General features: G+C 42.0%; 1 protein-coding gene across 6 annotated transcripts in view; it reads right to left on the reverse strand.

The window, feature by feature from the left end:
- The window catches only part of ubr3 (ubiquitin protein ligase E3 component n-recognin 3), a 245,906-nt gene that overhangs the window by 97,215 nt on the left and 129,565 nt on the right, over positions 1-19,126 (reverse strand). For all 6 annotated transcript variants that reach the window (XM_061235075.1, XM_061235076.1, XM_061235073.1 and 3 more), the window contains one exon: positions 10,439-10,527. In XM_061235075.1, the coding sequence (XP_061091059.1) occupies positions 10,439-10,527 (89 nt within the window). The remainder of the gene's footprint in view (positions 1-10,438; positions 10,528-19,126) is intronic.

Raw genomic sequence — 19,126 nt, forward strand, 5'->3', positions numbered from 1 at the left:
GTTGCGAGCGTTTCGGGAGGTCCTACAGTGAGCATAGGATCGGATCTGCGTTGCTGTTGATAATGCCACGGATCTAAGTGATTTTGTGTTTAGCAAAGCCTGTAGGAGCGTTTAGCATCCTCGCGGCTTGCAACTGTTCACTGTATATAGTTTCCCTCATTCCCCCCCGGTTTTATTTTAGTAGATGCTATTATTTTTGCTTGGTAACATTCACTGGTAAAGAGAAAGACAGTCAGCTATTGCACCCAAAGACGATCGCGTTGATAACTGACAGGGAGATTTTGTCTTTTCTTCATTATGTCATCTCTCTGGTTTTACAGAGATGGAAAGCCTTTCTGTACTGACATGGAATGTGAACGGCTTGAACTCCCCGGTCAAAAGAACTAGGTGTCTGGAATATCTCTACCGTAAAAGAGTTTCCATAGCCATCAGACGCATTTACAGAGTTTTGATGTACTCCGTTTTCAGAACAGACGATATAAAATTCTTGCATATTCATGCACTCCGAACAAAACAAAAGGAGTGTTGATTTTAGCTGCCAGAAGCCTCCAATTAACAGTTCATCATACCTTCAGTGATGACTTTGGTCGTTTTACCTTGGCTGTTGTCACTATTTTTAAAGTTAGATTAGTGATAGCCTCAGTCTACGCACCCAATATTTTCGAACCAGGCTTCTTTGACAGAATCCAGACTAATCTTATAGGGATGCAAGAACCTATGAACTTGCTAGTGGGGGGGTGACTTTAATTGTGCAATGAATGACATTGACAGGACTTCCTCTTCCATTGATTCCTCCTCAGCTCTAACAACCTTTATTTCAGACCTGTCTCTCATAGATATTTGGCGGTTTCATAATGAAAATATCAGAAACTACACCTTTTATTCTTATAGACACAATTCATTCTCTCGAATTGACTACATATTCCTAAGCCAATCTTTGGTCCATCTAGCTCAACCAGACATCCTATTCTGTTGTCTGATCACGCTCCTGTGCTCTGCGCGATACATCTAAAAGATACTCCCAAAAAGGCCACAAGATGGCGGTTTAATGATTCTTTACTACTGGACAGGAATTTTGTAACTCAATTTAGCCAAAAACTGACTGAATTCATTGAAATCAACCAATGTGATAATCCACAGATCCTATGGGAAACTACCAAATGTTTCATAAGGGGTTTTGCATCTCCTTTTTTAGACTTAGAACAAAGAAATAACCCAACTGAAACCAGAGCCAGGACACTTTCTGCCTTTCGGTCCGAATATAAATCACTCAGTCTATCAAAAGCAGAATTTACATTACAACGTATTAGACAAAGATACTATGTTGAAGGAGAGAGGCCTAGCCACCTTCTTGCCCTTAGGCTGAAAGAAAACGAATCCAAAGCCAATATACATGCCATCAGAGATCCAAATGCCCTAATTCTTACTGAGCCTAAAGCTGTCAGCAATGTTTTTAGGAATTTTTATTAAAATCTATACTCCTCAGAAATTACTTGGGACCATGCTCAGAGTAGATCCTTTCTCAAGGATCTTGATTTACCAAAACTTTCTCCTGAGGAAACACAAGAATTAGAGTTACCTGTTACTATGGATGAACTCAGTTCTGCCCTCAAATCTCGAAATAAAGGCAAATCACCAGGATTGGATGGTTTACCTCCGGAGCTGTTTCTTCTTGTATGGGATATAGTTGGTCCTCTTCTCCTAAATTCAATTAACTATGCCCTTGAGACTGGTCAATTCCATAGGGATCAAAATACAGCCCTCATCTCTTTATTATTAAAGAAAGGAAAAGACCCACTGGATTGTGCCAGTTTTAGACCCATATCTCTGATTTGTTGTGATGTAAAAGTATTCGCCAAAGTGCTTGTACGAAGACTAGACAACTATGTCAGTAGATTCATTGACTATGATCAGACAGGTTTTATCAGAGGGCGCACAGCATCCGACAATATACGTAGGCTGTTACACATTATAAACTCTGCCCATACATCTCCTCAACCTATTGCGCTTTTTTCACTCGATGCTATGAAAGCATTTGACAGGCTTGAATGGAGTTATATGTGGGCTGTACTATTTTGGCTTTGGTACTATTTTGGCTTTGGACCCAAGTTTATGGGTATGCTTAAGACCTTATACAATTCTCCAACTGCATGTGTAATGACAGGTTCCAAAATCTCCTCTTCCTTTAAGTTAGAGAGAGGCACCCGTCAAGGGTGTCCCCTTTCCCCTGTTCTTTTCTGTCTCTGTCTTGAACCCTTAGCACAAATGGTTAGACAAAGTAGACAGATTACCCGTGAGGTTATATGATAGAGACCAGCACATATCACTCTTTGCAGACGATATACTCCTGTTTTTATCGAACATTGAAATCTCAATACCGCAAGTGTTATAGCTGTTTGACCACTTTAGAGACCTCTCAGGCTACAAAATTAACTGGGATAAGTCTACTTTGATGCTACTCAACAAAACTGCTAACCCTGTCAATGTCCCCCCCCACCTCCCTATCAGGGATTCTTTCACTTATCTAGGCATTCATATACACCCAACAACCTCACAAATTGTGAAGGAAAATTTTGGCAAGGTCCTGAGGAATATCCAGGCTGATATTCAAAGATGGGATAGGTTACCAATTTCACTTCAAGGAAGAGTGAGTATAGTTAAAATGAACATCCTACCTAGAATTAACTTTTTATTTTCATGATTCCTCTACCTTCTCCTCCTAATTATCATAAAGATATTCACTCTTCAATCTCTAAATTCATTTGGAGCGGTAAACGTCCAAGAATTAAGTTTACCACATTGCAGCGGCCTAAACTACTAGGAGGTCTTGCCCTACCCAATTTTCAGCTCTATCACTGGGCATTTCAAATACGAGCGTTACACACTTGGATTGACAGAGTCTAAGATATCTTGGAGAGCTATTGAAGAAGCTATGGTGAAGCCGCATAGACTACAAGATTTGCTATTTACTGGGCTTGGCAGAGCAAACCAGAATTTAAGGCTGGGTTGCATAATTACACACTCCCTGAATATCTGGAAACAAGCAGAGAAATGCGTGAATACCCAATCTCTCTCCTGTGCACAGACACCCCTCTGGCATAATTCTAACCTCCTGACAGGGGGCAAGCCGTTCCAGAATCCATTATGGTCCTCACATGGCATAAACACATTTGGTTATCTATTTCATGATAGTAGCTCATGTTCATTCCAAAATCTTCAAATCGCGTTTCATCTACCTGCCTCATCCTATTTTGTTTTTCTTCAGTTACGTTCTGCGCTCAAAGCATATGGTGTACCGTGGGACAGCCCACCAAGAGAACATCCAATGTTGCAATGGGTTAAGCCTTCTGACAATTTAAGAGGCAGAGTCTCTTCCATTTACAATGCCTTGGTATACAAATCTGCTTCATGTTTATACATAGAGAAATTATGGGACAGGGAACTGTCCGCATTTAATCAAGATCTAGACTGGGATAATATCTGGCTTAACCTATCTCAAAGCTCCAAAAATTTAGCCCACCAGCTAATCCACTACAAAACTATCCACAGAGCATATGCAACTCCTTTTAGAAGGTTTCAAATGAAACGAGCTTCTAACTACATATGTAATATATGTAACATCCTACCAGGCACATTTATGCACATGTTTTGGGAATGTCCCACAATTGCAGATCTGTGGACGTTTGTAGTGAATGAACTATCAAAACTGCTGGATGTCAATATCCCAAAAACACCACACCTCTGCCTCTTAAATGATGACTCTGACCTAGAACATACTGTAACCCAAAGGAAAATGCTGATGGCGGGTTTCACAGCTTCCAAAAAAGTTATTTTACAACTATGGATCAACCCTCATATACCACCTAGGACGTTTTGGAAGAGCTACTTGGTGGATGTTGTGAACATGGAATATCACACTGCTAGATTAAACAAAGCCAAGAAGTCCACTCTACAAAAATGGAATGTATTTTTATGTAAAATTCAAGAATCCCCTGTATAATATGATAACGTGTTATCTTGTATTTTAATTTCCTTTTAATTTTGTTTTCTTTCCACCCATCCTTGGATGTATGTACTTTACAAATACCTTGTAACTTTGTAACCATCTACTCGCCCCCCCTTGTTTATAAAAAGCAATAAAAACTTGATCACAAAAAAAAAATTATATCCCCATTACTAAAGTTATAAAAAAAGAATTTAGTAGATGGTCTCTATTACTGTTCGATCTATACAATCGAATAGAGTTCATTAAAAAAATTATGTTTTACCAAGAATGCTCTACCTTTTCCAAGCATTACCAGGAGCGATGCCAGCAAAGCCGTTTAGGAGAATCATTTCCGGATTTCTGTTGAAAGGTCAAACAACCCAGGGTATGACTAAGCAATCTACAGCTAACCAAGGACCAAGGCGGTAGAGAGAAGATTACAATAAGGCACTTGGTATTGTTGGTGTAATGAAGAATATGATGCTAAATTAAAATATCTGGAACAAAGTCAACTTGAGATACCCCTACAATCTATACTAGGAGATAGAATCCTTAAACAGACACAAGACACAAGTAATTTAAACTATTGGACAGAAGTACCCCTGGAAATTTGGTTTAAGGAATGCAGAAACCCCGGAGTTAGAAATATTGAAAATATTGAGATGGATTGCCTACGACAGAGAATTTAGACCTGCAGAGATGGATGGGAGATTCACAAAGTGGAATTTGACATCGGGTATAACATCATATTGCCTTATTTCCACAAGTGAAGGGATAGATAGTTTCCAGCAACTTACAAATACCTACAATTTGGAAAAACAACATGTTTTTTTAGATATCTGCAGGTCAGGCATTATTTTGACAGGAATACCAAATATGAGGTAGACGCTATACCTACTTTGGTGAATATATTTATTGAGGCATATAAACACAAGCTCAATGGTCAAATTTATGTAAAATGCAAGCTGCCACCTCAACTTCAGATTACTGGAGGGAATTTGCATGGAAAAATCCGGTTCTGTATAACACCTAAAGTAACACTTACAAACAGGTAAAAAGGACCACAGTTACTGCTGGAGGTTATTTGGAAATTGAATGGCAGATAATTACCTTTTTTTTTTACTGTAGGGTAATTCAATCTTATTGGCAGGACATAACTGGAGATATAAATACAATACTGGGACGAGAACTTGAGTGCAATTTTAAGACAACATACCTGAGCATCCTCCCCACCAAAATCACCTTGACCTTACTGGCAGACAGTAAGAAGCAACAACCAGGAAGTGGATGAAAAAAGAACTATCAACAAGATCCGAGTGGATAGAAACTGTAAAAGACATTCATAGCATGGAAAGTTTAACCTTCTCATTAAGACACTGATAAATGTTTAATATATTGGGAAAAAATGGCTGCTAAATCTGAAAAAAATTGGATAAGGAAAAGACAGCAGGGCAGCAGGTAATGACTGATAGGGACAACTAAACTGCAATGTAGATATCTGAAAAGGACAATGAAAAGAAAATAAAGACAGTGAGATGGAATTTGAAAATGATATGGGCATAGTCCATATACTGAGGCAGGGACACACTAAATTATCAAAAGTATTAAAACACTTTATGGAAAGAGCTTGTAATGGCAAAAATGACCTGGATCACACATTATGGAATGCTTATGTAATACGAGCTCATGTTAGGTACATCATACTAACCTCATATGGGAACCATAAAGGCCAACAACACACTACACACTTGCCCTCCCTACATGAAGTTATAGCCAAATATGTTGCTTGTAATGTTACATCCCTGTCTGCATTAGAAGTAAATATCAACAGCTAATGTCGGCAAGGTAACTTGTATTTTTCTGAACATTTGTTACTGAACGTTAATTTCAGTTTCCATCACACTACTATTTCCAAATGCATTGTATGACGGACTTTAAATTGCAGTCTGGACAAGCTCCACCCTGCATCAGACATTTACAATTTAATACAAATTGTAAATCTTTCGGAAAGCAGGTCGGCTAACTCATAACCAGTACCAGCTCACTTATAGTGGCAGGTAGCAAAGTTGTAAACAGAGAAACTGAGTTGTAAGCTGATACAGACAGCATTTTTAAATGAGAAATGGCTTAGCTGCATCGAGATGGCAAAGTCACTGAAATACGGATGAAGTGAATGGATATTCTACCTCGGAGATTTTTTTTGAATTACAATTCAGTGGGGATGATTATGATTATGCACTGTAGCCTATGTTGCATTTATGTATAAAACGAGAGGACAAATAAAGTTTATAATATTTTCAGCATCGCCAAGAGCACTTATGCCTGACCAAGAGTGCAGTACAGTATCTGCAGGGTTCCGTTTATATAGGCTATGTACATGTTATCTTCCAAACTTAACCTTAAACCTGGGGTTTTGCAGGTTTGTGTGTAAGACACTGTTATCCCAGCACCAAGCCTTTATGAAACCTAAAAAGCTAGCCAACCCCATAATCTCATTTCGTAGTACACCCCCAGTTCCATACTCAACATGGTTTGACCAGCTCAAGCTAAATTTTGAAACGGATGGTAATTTATCATTTCAAACTGGCCATAGCTGGATTTTCCACCAGGGTTTCCACCAGGGTCCACATTGTGAAAAAAGAGAACGAAACTGCACCCCTTACCCAGGGTTCACATGAGAGACTTGGACTGGCAGGTTTCCATCCAATCACATCTGAAAACCCGCCCATTTCAACAAAAAACCATCAAATAATTATTTGGCTAATAGGAAACCATTTAATGTATTAAGACAGTTGCAACATTGTTAAACTGAAAATGTCTCTGAGAATACATGATTATTATTTTACATTAATAATAGTAGGCTTTGCATTTAAAAAAATCATATCAGTGATTTTTTACTCTCTTTCATCCATTCTTTTTTTCAAAGAGATTTGCCGATATCTTCCCTTAACTGCTCTCTGAAGTGTGGTGCCAGGACAGACTTAATGACAGTAGTACATTTAGTTCTGTGCATTTTTAATTGAAAAGCTTGAAAAACTGATGACGCGGGCTGTATTAACGCTAGCCTTGAATTTCTAATGTATCATTAACAGAGATTGATGCTTCAGTGCAGAAACGATAGCAAGTGAAAACAAACCACTTTATAATATATTTTATATCTGTATTTATTGTATCAACACAGGGTTACAAAGAAATCCACGCAGTTATGTATAAATATAAACAAAACATAACCATAATTCAAATGTATGTTTCCCTGGCGAGTATTTTGTTACTCTATTTACTTCTGGAAACAGACTTTTCTGCTCATGATGAAAAAGTGCTGCTGCCCCCCTATTGTCGGAACTTTCAGACCGCTGTGTATTAGAGTGCTTACATATGCCACCTAGTGGTGGTTGCGTGAACAAAAAGTACCGTATTTTCCGGACGATAAGGCGCACCGGACTATAAGGCGCACCGTCAATGAATGGCCTATTTTAGAATTTTTTCCATATATAAGACGCACCGGACTATAAGGCGCACACATTATAAGGCGCTAAGTCAACAAAACAGTCAGATACCGTAACTCAGTCAGTCAAACTTTATTAATACAATACAAACCAGCAGTGCAAAAACTCAACGTTGTTCAAACGTTAATGTGCATACTATTCACTTGCTCTCCCAAACGTGGAGGTAAACTTTTCCCTAAATCAGTAAACTCGTAAAAGAAAGGCATTCACAACAACTCACACGCAACTTACGTTGCTTTGCCTATAACACTTGTGACACTTACGCATATCGCGTAGTTAGTGCATTCAGAAAAACTCACTCGCAACTTACGTTGCTTTGCTTTGCCTTACGTATAACACGTACTACAACTTACGCATATCGCGTAGCTAGTGCGTTCAAAAAAACTCACACGTAACTTACGTTGCTTTGCTTTGCCTTACGTATAACACATACTGCAACTTAGGTATATTATGTAATTTAGTTAGTGCATTCACAATGAGTCACTCAACGTTGTTCAAACGTTAATGTGCAGTGCATATTAAAGCTCACTTTTTCAGTTCATTCCCCGTCCACGAATCCCTCGAATTCATCTTCTTCAGTGTTCGAATTGAACAGCTGGGCGAGTACGGCATCCAACATGCCCGGCTCCATCTCGTCATTATCTGAGTCAGTGTCGCTGCTGTTGCCTGGCAGTTCCGTGATTATTCCTGCCTTCCTGAAAGCTCGGACCACAGTTGTAACTGATATATCAGCCCAGGCATCCACGATCCATTGGCAGATAGTGGCGTAAGTAGCCCGGCGCTGTCTCCCCGTCTTTGTAAACGTGTGTTCGCCTTCTGTCATCCAATGCTCCCACGCAGCTCGCAGTCTAGCTTTGAACGCCCTGTTGACGCCAATATCTAGCGGCTGGAGTTCTTTAGTTAATCCACCCGGAATGACGGCAAGCACCGAATTAGTTTGATTCACTTGTTTTTTGACAGTATCGGTGATATGGGCGCGCATGGAGTCGTAGATCAATAGGGACAGAGCTGTGTGGAAAAAGCCACCCGGTCTCTTGACGTAGATTTCTCGCAGCCACTCACTCATCTTCTCCTCATCCATCCATCCCTTTGGGTTAACTTTGATGACGACGCCGGCTGGAAAGTTTTCTTTCGGCAAGGTCTTCCTCTTGAAAATAACCATGGGTGGAAGTTTCTGGCCATTAGCCTGGCAGGCGAGAACTACAGTAAAGCATGACTTCTCATTCCCTGTGGTGCGTACAGACACCGTACTGGTCCCCCTTTTCTCCACAGTGCGGTTCACAGGAATATCAAAGGTGAGTGGAACCTCATCCATGTTGATGATGTGCTCTGGCTGGATCTTCTTTTCAGTGATCTTGTTTTTGCAGTATGCGTGGAAAGTGGCCAGCTTTTCTTGGTAATCTTTTGGAAGTTGTTGCGAGACGGTAGTTCGTGTGCGGATGGAGAGATTACGTCTTCTCATAAAACGAAAGCACCAAGAAGGACCGCCTCGAAAGTCATTGATGTTCATGTCCTGTGCTAGCGCTGCTGCCTTCATTCGAACAGTGACTGTAGAGACGCTTCTACTTGCTGCTCTCTGTTCAACAACCCACTGTTCGAGTTGGTCCTCCAACTGTGGCCATCTCGCTTTGTGCCCTCGCAAACTCTTTTTAGTCTTCTTTACTTGGCGCAGGTCTTCTTCTTGCTTCCTCCATTTTCGTACAATTGATTCATTAATGTTGAATTCTCTCGCTGCTGCTCTATTCCCATGTTCTACTGCGTGACTGATAGCCTTGAGTTTGAACTCTGCGTCGTAAGCGTGTCTCTTCAAAGGTGCCATTTTGGGGTCTTTATTTACAAGTGGTGTATGACTGGGTAAGCACAGTACCTACCGGTATATAGTCCGGAAAATACGGTAATTACTACGAAAAAACAAAAAATCTGGCGGCGCCCGGCAGAAGTGCCAAATGAAATGAAAACTGCTGTATAGAACTGTAAATCTCAACACAACGTGGAGTGGGGTAGGAGAAATGGAGTTGGGTTACTCACACATCAAGGAAAGAGAGAGAAAAGTGGAAAAAATAAGTATACACACTAATTCATGCTGCACTGGAGTCCCTTGACGATGTCACGGCTAGTGGGAATCCTTCAGTATTTAAGGCAAAGGAGCGAAGTGAACAATATGATGTAGAACAGCACTGCGGTCCTGGCTTCATAGGCGGAGGTGTAAATTATTGGAAAAAAATTATAATAAGTACCATAGTGATAACAAGTGGCAAGATGAATATTAGGGGAAAAAAAGAAGAAAAAAAAGACATTTGCCTCCCATTTCCTTCACCTGGCCAAGTGAGTGGGAGTTCTGCGCTGTCATTGGTTATTTGGTGGGCACACCTACGTATTGGGACCACCTTTCCTATCCAGGGCGGATATCAATTATTTTACTGTAATTCTACACAAATCAGATGGGGCTATCTAATTATTTTGCCATACACGTGAACTACAGTTTCCTCCAAAGGTACTGGAAAAGCAAGGTGAAATCCTTTGTTTTTGCAATACAGTGAAGACAATTGAGTTTGAGGTCAAAAGATGTACATGAGATGACAGAACCAAATTTCTGAGGGGTCTAGGAGCGATTTCTTTCTAAATCTGTGTTTATTCAAACACTGCAGCTCTATCAAATGATAACTTAACTTAAATCTAAATTTTAGAGTACTCAAAATCTTGCTTCGGGAAATTCCAATTTCACAATGTGCCATTTTTGCCCTATGCAGTAAAAACATGAAGTGATGTTTGAGCAATTTCTGGTTTTGGTCAAGTCAGTCAAAATAATTATTCAAATTAAATTGCTTATAGTGAGTCAATACGGTTCCGCAATGTAATCCAGTGAAATTCAAGGCATTGTTCCAGAAACAATATAAATAAATTCATGGAAAAAAACATTTGAACATATCTTTTGGTATCCACTCACCCACATCCATGGCAGTTTCCATGAAACTCTTTTGCCTGGAGGCAAATTCAGCCAATAGCTTCTGCTGTCTCTCCCTGGCCTTCTGCCGTCTGGAAAATAACATGGAAAACAAAGAAAACCCAGTGATTTTCAGAGAACCATTAAAGGGCATCGCAGGAAAAAGGAAACATGTTAAAAGTGTTTTTTAAACCAAAACAGACAATTCACAGGAATAATAATAAGGATGGAAATTCACACTGCTTGGTCTTTAAACCACTTATATCGCTAGTATTCTAGTACTATTATAAATATAGTACAGTAAATTAAAATGTTTTTGTAGAAGTCCATGAAATGATGCCTCTTCTCTCCACTGGAAGTGTAACCTGCAACATCATCTCTACAGCAACAGCACAGTTGGGTGAGAAAGCATTTGATTTAGGGAAAAAGTGTTGCGGGAGAGAAAAAGAGAGAGCACTGTCAGATGAAATCGACTGTGGCAAGGCAATTAAGCAGTGCGCCACCCTCTTTTGGCACATTACCATTTCAAGATCATATTTCTATTCAGTATATTATCCACTTACAGCTGGACCAAAATGCTTCCTACAGCCTTCTGATCCAAATAGATCAACTACTAATGTGATGTATTGCAACACAGTATTTTCCACTTGAGAGGCACCACCAACACCCAGTCTGACAGCACCTCTTTAGAAAGATTGACTACAGAAAGATATTTCCCTCATGCCTCTCTGGTGCCAAAACTGATTCCGAGGAGCAAAGCTGCCAGTTAATAGAGACCCATAATATGTGTCAGTGTCACACAACTTGGTATCTAAAATGGTTGGCATTTTTGATAAATGGTTGGCATTTATATAGCGCCTTTATCCAAAGCGCTGTACAATTAATGCTTCTCATTCACCCATTCATACACACACTCACACACCAACTGTGATTGGCTGCCATGCAAGGCACTGACCAGCTCGTCAGCAGCATTTAGGGGTTAGGTGTCTTGCTCAGGGACACTTCGACACAGCCCGGGCGGGGGATCAAACCGGCAACCCTCCGACTGCCAGACAACTGCTCTTAGTGCCTGAGCCATGTCGCCCCATCTAATAAGCCAGCTGCAGCGATGGCATAGAACTCATACACAGTTTTTTCTATTGCCTGTTTCGTGGGAACTGAAATGAAAGCATGAATAACATAGTATTCAGTCATTGTGGGTTGGGAAATGCCAGACCTGTCTCCAATTTCCCTTTTAAATGTCCCCCGCCAAAAAAACTGAGAGTAGACAGTACGTGGTCATGCACAGGGATACTGTTCTGTGTCTTGTCTTGTTGATTAAGAGGCAAACTGTGATTACACCTTCCTCCCATTACAATTCCATGGTTAAGAATGATCTGGAGTCCTCGTAAATTTATGCACGTTGTTACGCAGATGACTATATTAATTAATTGTATTCTATGTGTTACACATACGTAAGAATGACTTACAAGCAGAACTGTGCGTAAGAACGCTTATTAAATGTGACCCCTGGTTGTCAGCATTCCAATGTGAGAATGTATTTTGGACTTCCCGGCTGAGCGGAACAACAAAATGGCAGCATAAACGACTCACTCTCCTGACAAGAATTGAAAGATACCCCCAAAATGCTAAATAGTAGTTTAACTTGTTAAATATTGACGTGAGTAACAAAGGGCAATGGCGGGAGCAAAGGGAAGACAATCTTTAATTTGTCCAGATAACGAGACAGAACATGGAAATAGTAATGTCTATGCTAACCCATCAGAAGCTAGCAACACTAGTGTTAGCATCAATGATGGAGGACTGATTGACACAGAGAAAGCTAGCCTCGAAAATATTCTCAGGGCAATTAAAGAGTTCAGACAGGACAACCAGAGACAACTAAGTAACATAAAGGCGGACATAAATAAATCTAACATGAGACTTGAAGAAGCAGAAGGACACATTGAAAAGGCAGAAACACAAATTCAGAACGCGTTGACCGTTGTCACAGAGATGGTACAACTACAGGAGCAGCTTAGTTGCAGGCTAACTAAACAAGATAACCGGGCCAGGCGACAGAATATCAGGATATTTTGGGTGCCAGATGGCTCAGAGGATAATACTACAATGACGGCGTTTTTGGAGGAAATGTCACAACTTGGGCTTGACCCCTCGACCAACCTCCAAATAGAAAGACCACACCGAGCATTGGTCCCTAAACCCATGGACACCAAGAGACCTAGATCAATAATCGCCAAGTTTATAAGTTACAAAACAAAAGAAGAAATCCTGAGGTTGATGTGGACAAAAAAAGACTCAACTGGCAGGGGAACAGAATAAACATTACAACGATTATGTGCCAGATACACTCAAGACCGTCAGAAATATAGAGGTGAAGGCTGTTCTGAAACCTAAACAAATCCACTTCAGATCTCTTTTCCCTGCTAAGCTCAGAGTCGGCTATAGCGAAGGAATGAAGACGTACAACTCAGCAGAGGAAGCAACCAAAGGATATGGCCACAAGAAACCTGCCAGTTACCGTCATCAGCCCACCGACAGACAGAATACAGCGATTGACCTGGACGACGGTTAACAGGACGACAAGAAAGGGAAATCATAGTGCCTGTCCCGATGGATCAACATACAAAGAAAGGTTGCAGTCCTATACGAGAGTGCCTTCAAGTTATCACTGACTGAATTGAACTGGATTGATTAAGGTAACTTTAATTTGGCAGAAGAATGAAAACTACAGGTCAGGTCAGTTTTTTGCTTTTGTTTTTTTATGTTGTTTTGGTTACATGAGAGTAAACACTCTCGGTTGAAACCTGACTGAAATAGCGAATTGTTGAATACGTTCGCAAAACTTAACTTACCTGAGGATAAATCCATAAGGCTGTTTTTCTTTATGTTAACCTGGATAGAAACAGAGAAAAAGCTCCCTGAACGAATAGTTGATTTATTTTAGTTTAAAATTCGGGAGATGGACACAAAGACTGCTTGCGCTGGCAAAGCCATTCGTTGAGGGCCCTTCCCCAAACTTTTTTCCGGAGCGAGGGAGAGGCATTCCCTCCAGAGCTCTTTCATCATCAGAGTTTTGCGGTGGTCCGAGTTAAAGGGACCAATGTGGAAGTCACGTGTTTGTACAGTTTTGATAAGTTTTCTTTGGTTATATTGATGTTGCAAGTCGCAGCTTTGTAAAGCGACATGGGAGATTCTTTTGAGGTGTGAATTAATATTAGATAGCAAGGGTTTTAATGAAAAGGAGTAGACCAGACCGACTCAGAATAATATCTTTTAATGTAAATGGGGTTCTCAATCCTATTAAACGAGCTAAAATTCTTACTAAATTGAAAAGAGAGAAAGCCAATGTAGCATTTCTACATCTCACCTCTCAGATGCAGAACATTGAAAATTGAAAAGGATGAATTTCAAAAATGTTTATTACAATAAATCAGGCCATAGACAAGAGGTAGCTATTTTGATTTCTAGTAATGTAAATTATGAACATCTGTCAGATATTAAAGATAAAGAAGAGAGGTTCATTTTGACAAGGGGTAAAATAGAGGGGACTGAAGTGAATTTTTTAAAGGTCTATGCCCCACTGGGAAGTGATTGCAGTTTTTTTAAGAATATCTCCACCAGAGCTAGTCGGGCATCCAAGCTGGACAGCTTTTTGTCGATTGAGCATAAAATTTCTTCATGCTCTTTTGCTGGCGAGGAGTCGGTGTTGGACGAGCATGCGGAACGGGATCTCTTCGAGGCGGGGGTCCTCCACCAAGAATTCAAAGCACTGCGAGAGTCACTCGAGTTCAGCCAACACAAGGTAGAAGTGCTATCGGCCGAAAATAAGTCTCTCCGGGATACCGTCAAGACCCTATCTGAGGGAATGACGAGTATCGCTGGAGAAAATAAACATATCAAAGAATCCATACTAGACTGTCAAACGCGCAGTATGAGGGAGAATCTGGTCTTCTTCGGAATTCCAGAGTACACGCGGACGCGGAAGCAACAGTCAAAGAGTTCATGCAAAAACAACTCAAACTCCCTATCGACATTGTCAGCAATATCAGCTTTCACCGGGTTCATCGCCTCGGAGGGAAGAAGCAAGAAGGTCAACGGCCGAGGCCAATAGTGGCGAAATTTGAGCATTATAAGCAAAAGGAGCTGGCGAAATCCAGAGGCAGGGAGCTAAAAGGAACCAACTTTAGCGTGAACGACCAATTCCCGAAAGAAATTCTGGAACGTAGGCGAGTATTATTTCCCATGAGAAAAAAGCTAATCTCCGAAGGATCCCGCGCGGTCATCAAGGTTGACAAGCTATATGTGAATGGGCAATTATATCGCGATGAGAGAGTCACTCCGTGGCTCTACTGAGGTAAGTATGGTGGCCTTCGGACCGAGGTAAGTCATCATAATTATCAGTCACAGGATGTAGGCTAAGCCAGGTATGCTTCACGCTTGTCTAAATCACGCACGCTTAGTTCGCACAGCTCAATAGCTTGAGAATGAAGGAATACGCACCTCCTCCGAATGATCCCCTATCATTAGGGGGGGGGCACCCTGGGTCCTGCGGTGGTGGGGGTGCGGGGTGTGTGGGGGGGGGGGGCGGATGGGTGGGGGGCTGCGCATGGCCGGTGTCCTCCTCCCACCCCGGGCCGCCCTGGCCGCTCCTCCCTTCCCGTTCACATGTAACTAGGGTTTTGGGGGGACGGTGAGGAGGGGGGATAGGTTCGGGGCGGCTTCGTCCTGTTTGCCGGACCCTGCCTTGTTGCGCCGCCCCCCCCCAAAAATAAATAAATAAATAAATACATACATAAATTTAAAAAAATGTAGCAACACACATTAGCCACCATATGTCACTAGGGCTCCGGGGGGAGGGATGGGGCAGACTAGCTCTCTGTCGCCCAACCGCGGTGGGAGCCCCCTGCCCTGGTCACTCCCCCCAATTTTAATTGCACGTCAGTCAGAGACACACTCCACCCACACCACATATCACACTAGGGCCTTGGGAGGCGGACAGGGATAGTTGGCCAGCGTTTAGGCCCCTGCACCATGACTGTCCTCCCAATTTGTTTTTTTAATGATCCATAGACATCCACACAGCCCACAACTCACACAATCACACATACACACTACACGCTCACACCTAGCGCCCACACTGGGGGAGGAGCGGTGGGGGCCGGTGGGGGGGGCTGGTGGGTGCCGGCGGTGGGCGTCCCCGCGCTCCCCGGGCCCCCCCCCCCTCGCCCGTCTCTGCGGGGCCTGGGGGTTCGCCGTCCGGGCCGCGGGGGACGCCAACGGGGGACGCCGCCTCGCCCGCCTGGGGGCCGGGGCTCCGGTGGGCGCTGCTGCGGCGCGCGTGGGGGGGCCCGGCTTGTTGTGCCCCGGCCCGCCCCTGGGCCCCGCGCCCCGGGGGGTGGCGTTCCCGTCTGCCTGCCCCGCGTGGTCGGGCGTGTGGCCGCCTGGGGGCGGGGGCCCCGGGACCCGGGACCCGGCCGGGGTGTGCGCGGGGGGCTCGATGCTTGGGGGCCACTGGTTGGCGGGGCCAGCCGCGCCCCTCACGTCCACCAACGTTCCACAGGAAGTGACAAACCTGCTCACGCCCACGTACATGCGCGTATACACACATACCACTTTAGTGAATATTTGGTTCATCTTGATGCTAACCTCTTCTCTTGTTACAGCCAAGTCTTTAGTGTTGTAGTTGTCTTTGTACTGTCTTGAACGTATGTCTTGTTATGTTTGGTGTCTCTCCCCATCACTTGTGTCCCCCTCCCTTCCCCTCTCCTATGCCACTCCCCCCCCCCCCCCCGGCCCCCCTCAATCTGCGGCGTGGGGGAGGAGAGAGGAGAGCAGTAACAGCCTACTCAGGGAAGAAGACGAAGACGAAGACTTGCTACTCCACCCTCCATTTGGAGACAAATCAATGAAAGTATTAGCAAGAAGATTACGAAAACAGGAGGCGGATTCAACTATATATAAAATACTGGATCCTGTGACTAAAGTAATCCACTATAAGTTACCCAAAATTCAAAGTAAATTTGAATCCTACTACAAACATTTATATTCTAGACCACAAGATCAGAATGACGGTATAATTGATTCCTTCTTAAAGTCGATTAGTCTTCCCTCAGTCACTATGGCCCAAAATGATGTACTTAAATTAGAAATAACAAAGGAGGAGCGATATCTAGCGATTTCCAGACTTAAGGTTAATTACCTGGTGCGGACGGATTCACCTCTGAATGGTATAAGACAATTGAAGAGCAACTCTTACCAAAAATGCTTAAAACACTCAATTGGGTAATGGAGAAGGGCCAAATAGCACCTTCCTGGCAAGAAGCTATCATCTCGGTAATTCCAAAGGGAAGGATAAAACAGAGTTTGTATCATATAGACTCATATCACTCCTTAATGTGGACTATAAATTGTATACTTCCATATTGGCAAAAAGGATGGAAACTCTGCTGCCAAAGCTCATATCTTTAGATCAAATTGGTTTTTATCATAGGAAGGCAGACACAGAATAATATACGTCAGACATATTATGAGACATATCGTTAAACATAAAACTGAGGCAATCATACCGGGGTTGGAAGCTGAGAAAGTATTTGATTCTGTGAGTTGGTCTTATTTGTATAAGGTGTTGGGAATATTTGGGTTCCATAACAATAATTGTATTGGGTCTCTTAAGTCAAATGTGCGCTCGGAATTGAGAAATCTTGGTGTTATCTTTGATCAGGCTATGCATCTTGACAAGCACATTAAGTCTTTGTCCCGTACATGTTTTTTCCACCTTAGAAGCATTACTAAACTCAGGTCTATTGTATCACACACTGAGCTGGAAATGATTATTCATGCTTTTATTTCATCACGCCTGGACTATTGTAACTTGCTTTTTACCTGCCTCAGCAAATCATCTCTAGACCGCCTACAACTGGTCCAAAATGCTGCTGCCAGGCTGCTGACCAGGTCCAGGAAGTCATGTCATATCACTCCAATCTTGGTCTCCTTACACTGGCTACCTGTCAATTTCAGGATCCAGTTCAAGGTTCTTGTCATCACATATAGAGCCCTCCATGGTCAGGCACCTGCTTACCTTCGTGATCTCCTCCACCCATATGTTGCCAGCAGGTCTCTGAGGTCTTCTGACCAGGGCTTACTGGTTGTTCCTCGCACTAGGCTCAAAACTAAGGGTGACCGAGCCTTCGAATCGGTGGCACCTAAATTGTGGAATTCTCTTCCACCGGACTTAAGAGCTGTGGCGTCTGTGGAAATTTTTAAAAAGCAGCTAAAGTCACATCTTTTCAGACAGGCGTTCATCTAGCCGTTTTTGGGACTGTATTTTCATTTATTTCATGTTTGTTTATTTGTGATTTGTTGGTTTTATTGACTGTTCTTTTATGTATTATTATTGTTATTACTTATTTATTTATTTTTGATCCTGTGAAGCACTTTGTGACTTTGAGCCACTAAGCCAATGGGTCAAACAGAATAACACAATAAAGGGTATAGTTATAGCAGGAGCGGAACACAAAATCTCCCTTTTGCAGATGATGTGTTGATCTATTTGGGTGACCCCTCCTCCTCCCTTCCTGCATTGATGACATCCAGATCTTTCAGGATATAAAATGAACATACAAAAAACACAGATACTCTCCTACAATTTTGATCCCCCACAGGACATTAAAAAAACAATATAAATTGGACTGGCAGTCAAATTAATTCAAGTACTTTTACCTAAAGAATTAGACACACTTAGGTCTATAAATTAGAAGACATTGCTAGATGGAACTTAGTTCCATTCTTAAGTTTAGAATCAAGGATAACATCAGTAAAAATTAGTATATTACCTAGACTTTTGTTTCTCTTTCAGACACACCTGGTAGAAATCCAGGAATAGCAGTTTCTTGAATGGGACAAAATAATTTCTAGATATTTGTGGCATGGTACGAAACCGAGAACACGATATAAAACACTCCAATTGGCGATAAATAAGGGAGGAATGGCTCAACCCTGTTTAAAAAGCTACTATGCCGCAGCCCAACTGAGAGCACTCATATGCTGGTGTAATCCCGGTTACTGAGCTCGTTGGAAGGACAATGAAGTCTCATTGTCGGATCATATTCCAATTCAAGCAATGATAGCTGATAAGAAATTGAGATTTGCAAGGGTCATGGGTCTCCCCATGAGGATCTGGGACGATATCATCAAAACCTATAACTTGGGAAGCCTTTTTTTAAACCCTAAAAGAAAAATTGGTAGTAATACAATAGAAAATTATAAAAATAGTATTCAACAACCATTCTATCTCGCATACACATTTGGCATAACCAGGATTTTTACAAAAAAAATAATAATAATTGACCATATTGACAAAATTGCACTATGAAAAAAGGAATGAATGCAAAAAATCCCACTCTGGGCCAAATACGGGCTGGGGTAAAAGAATACATTTGGTTTTCATTGCAAATACTCAATTTCTTGTGACTATAACTTGAGCTCAGTGACCTTTAACTTCTTTCACCCTCATATACATGTTGCAAACACAGGACGTGTTTGCCTGAGACATCATCATCATCATCATCATCATCATCATCATCATCAGTGGCATTTGGCAGACGCTCTTATCCAGAGCGACGTACAGTTGATTAGACTAAGCAGGAGACAATCCTCCCCCTGGAGCAATGCAGGGTTAAGGGCCTTGCT

This window comes from Conger conger, chromosome 3 (assembly GCF_963514075.1).
Source record: "Conger conger chromosome 3, fConCon1.1, whole genome shotgun sequence".
Taxonomy (NCBI): Eukaryota; Metazoa; Chordata; class Actinopteri; order Anguilliformes; family Congridae; genus Conger; species Conger conger.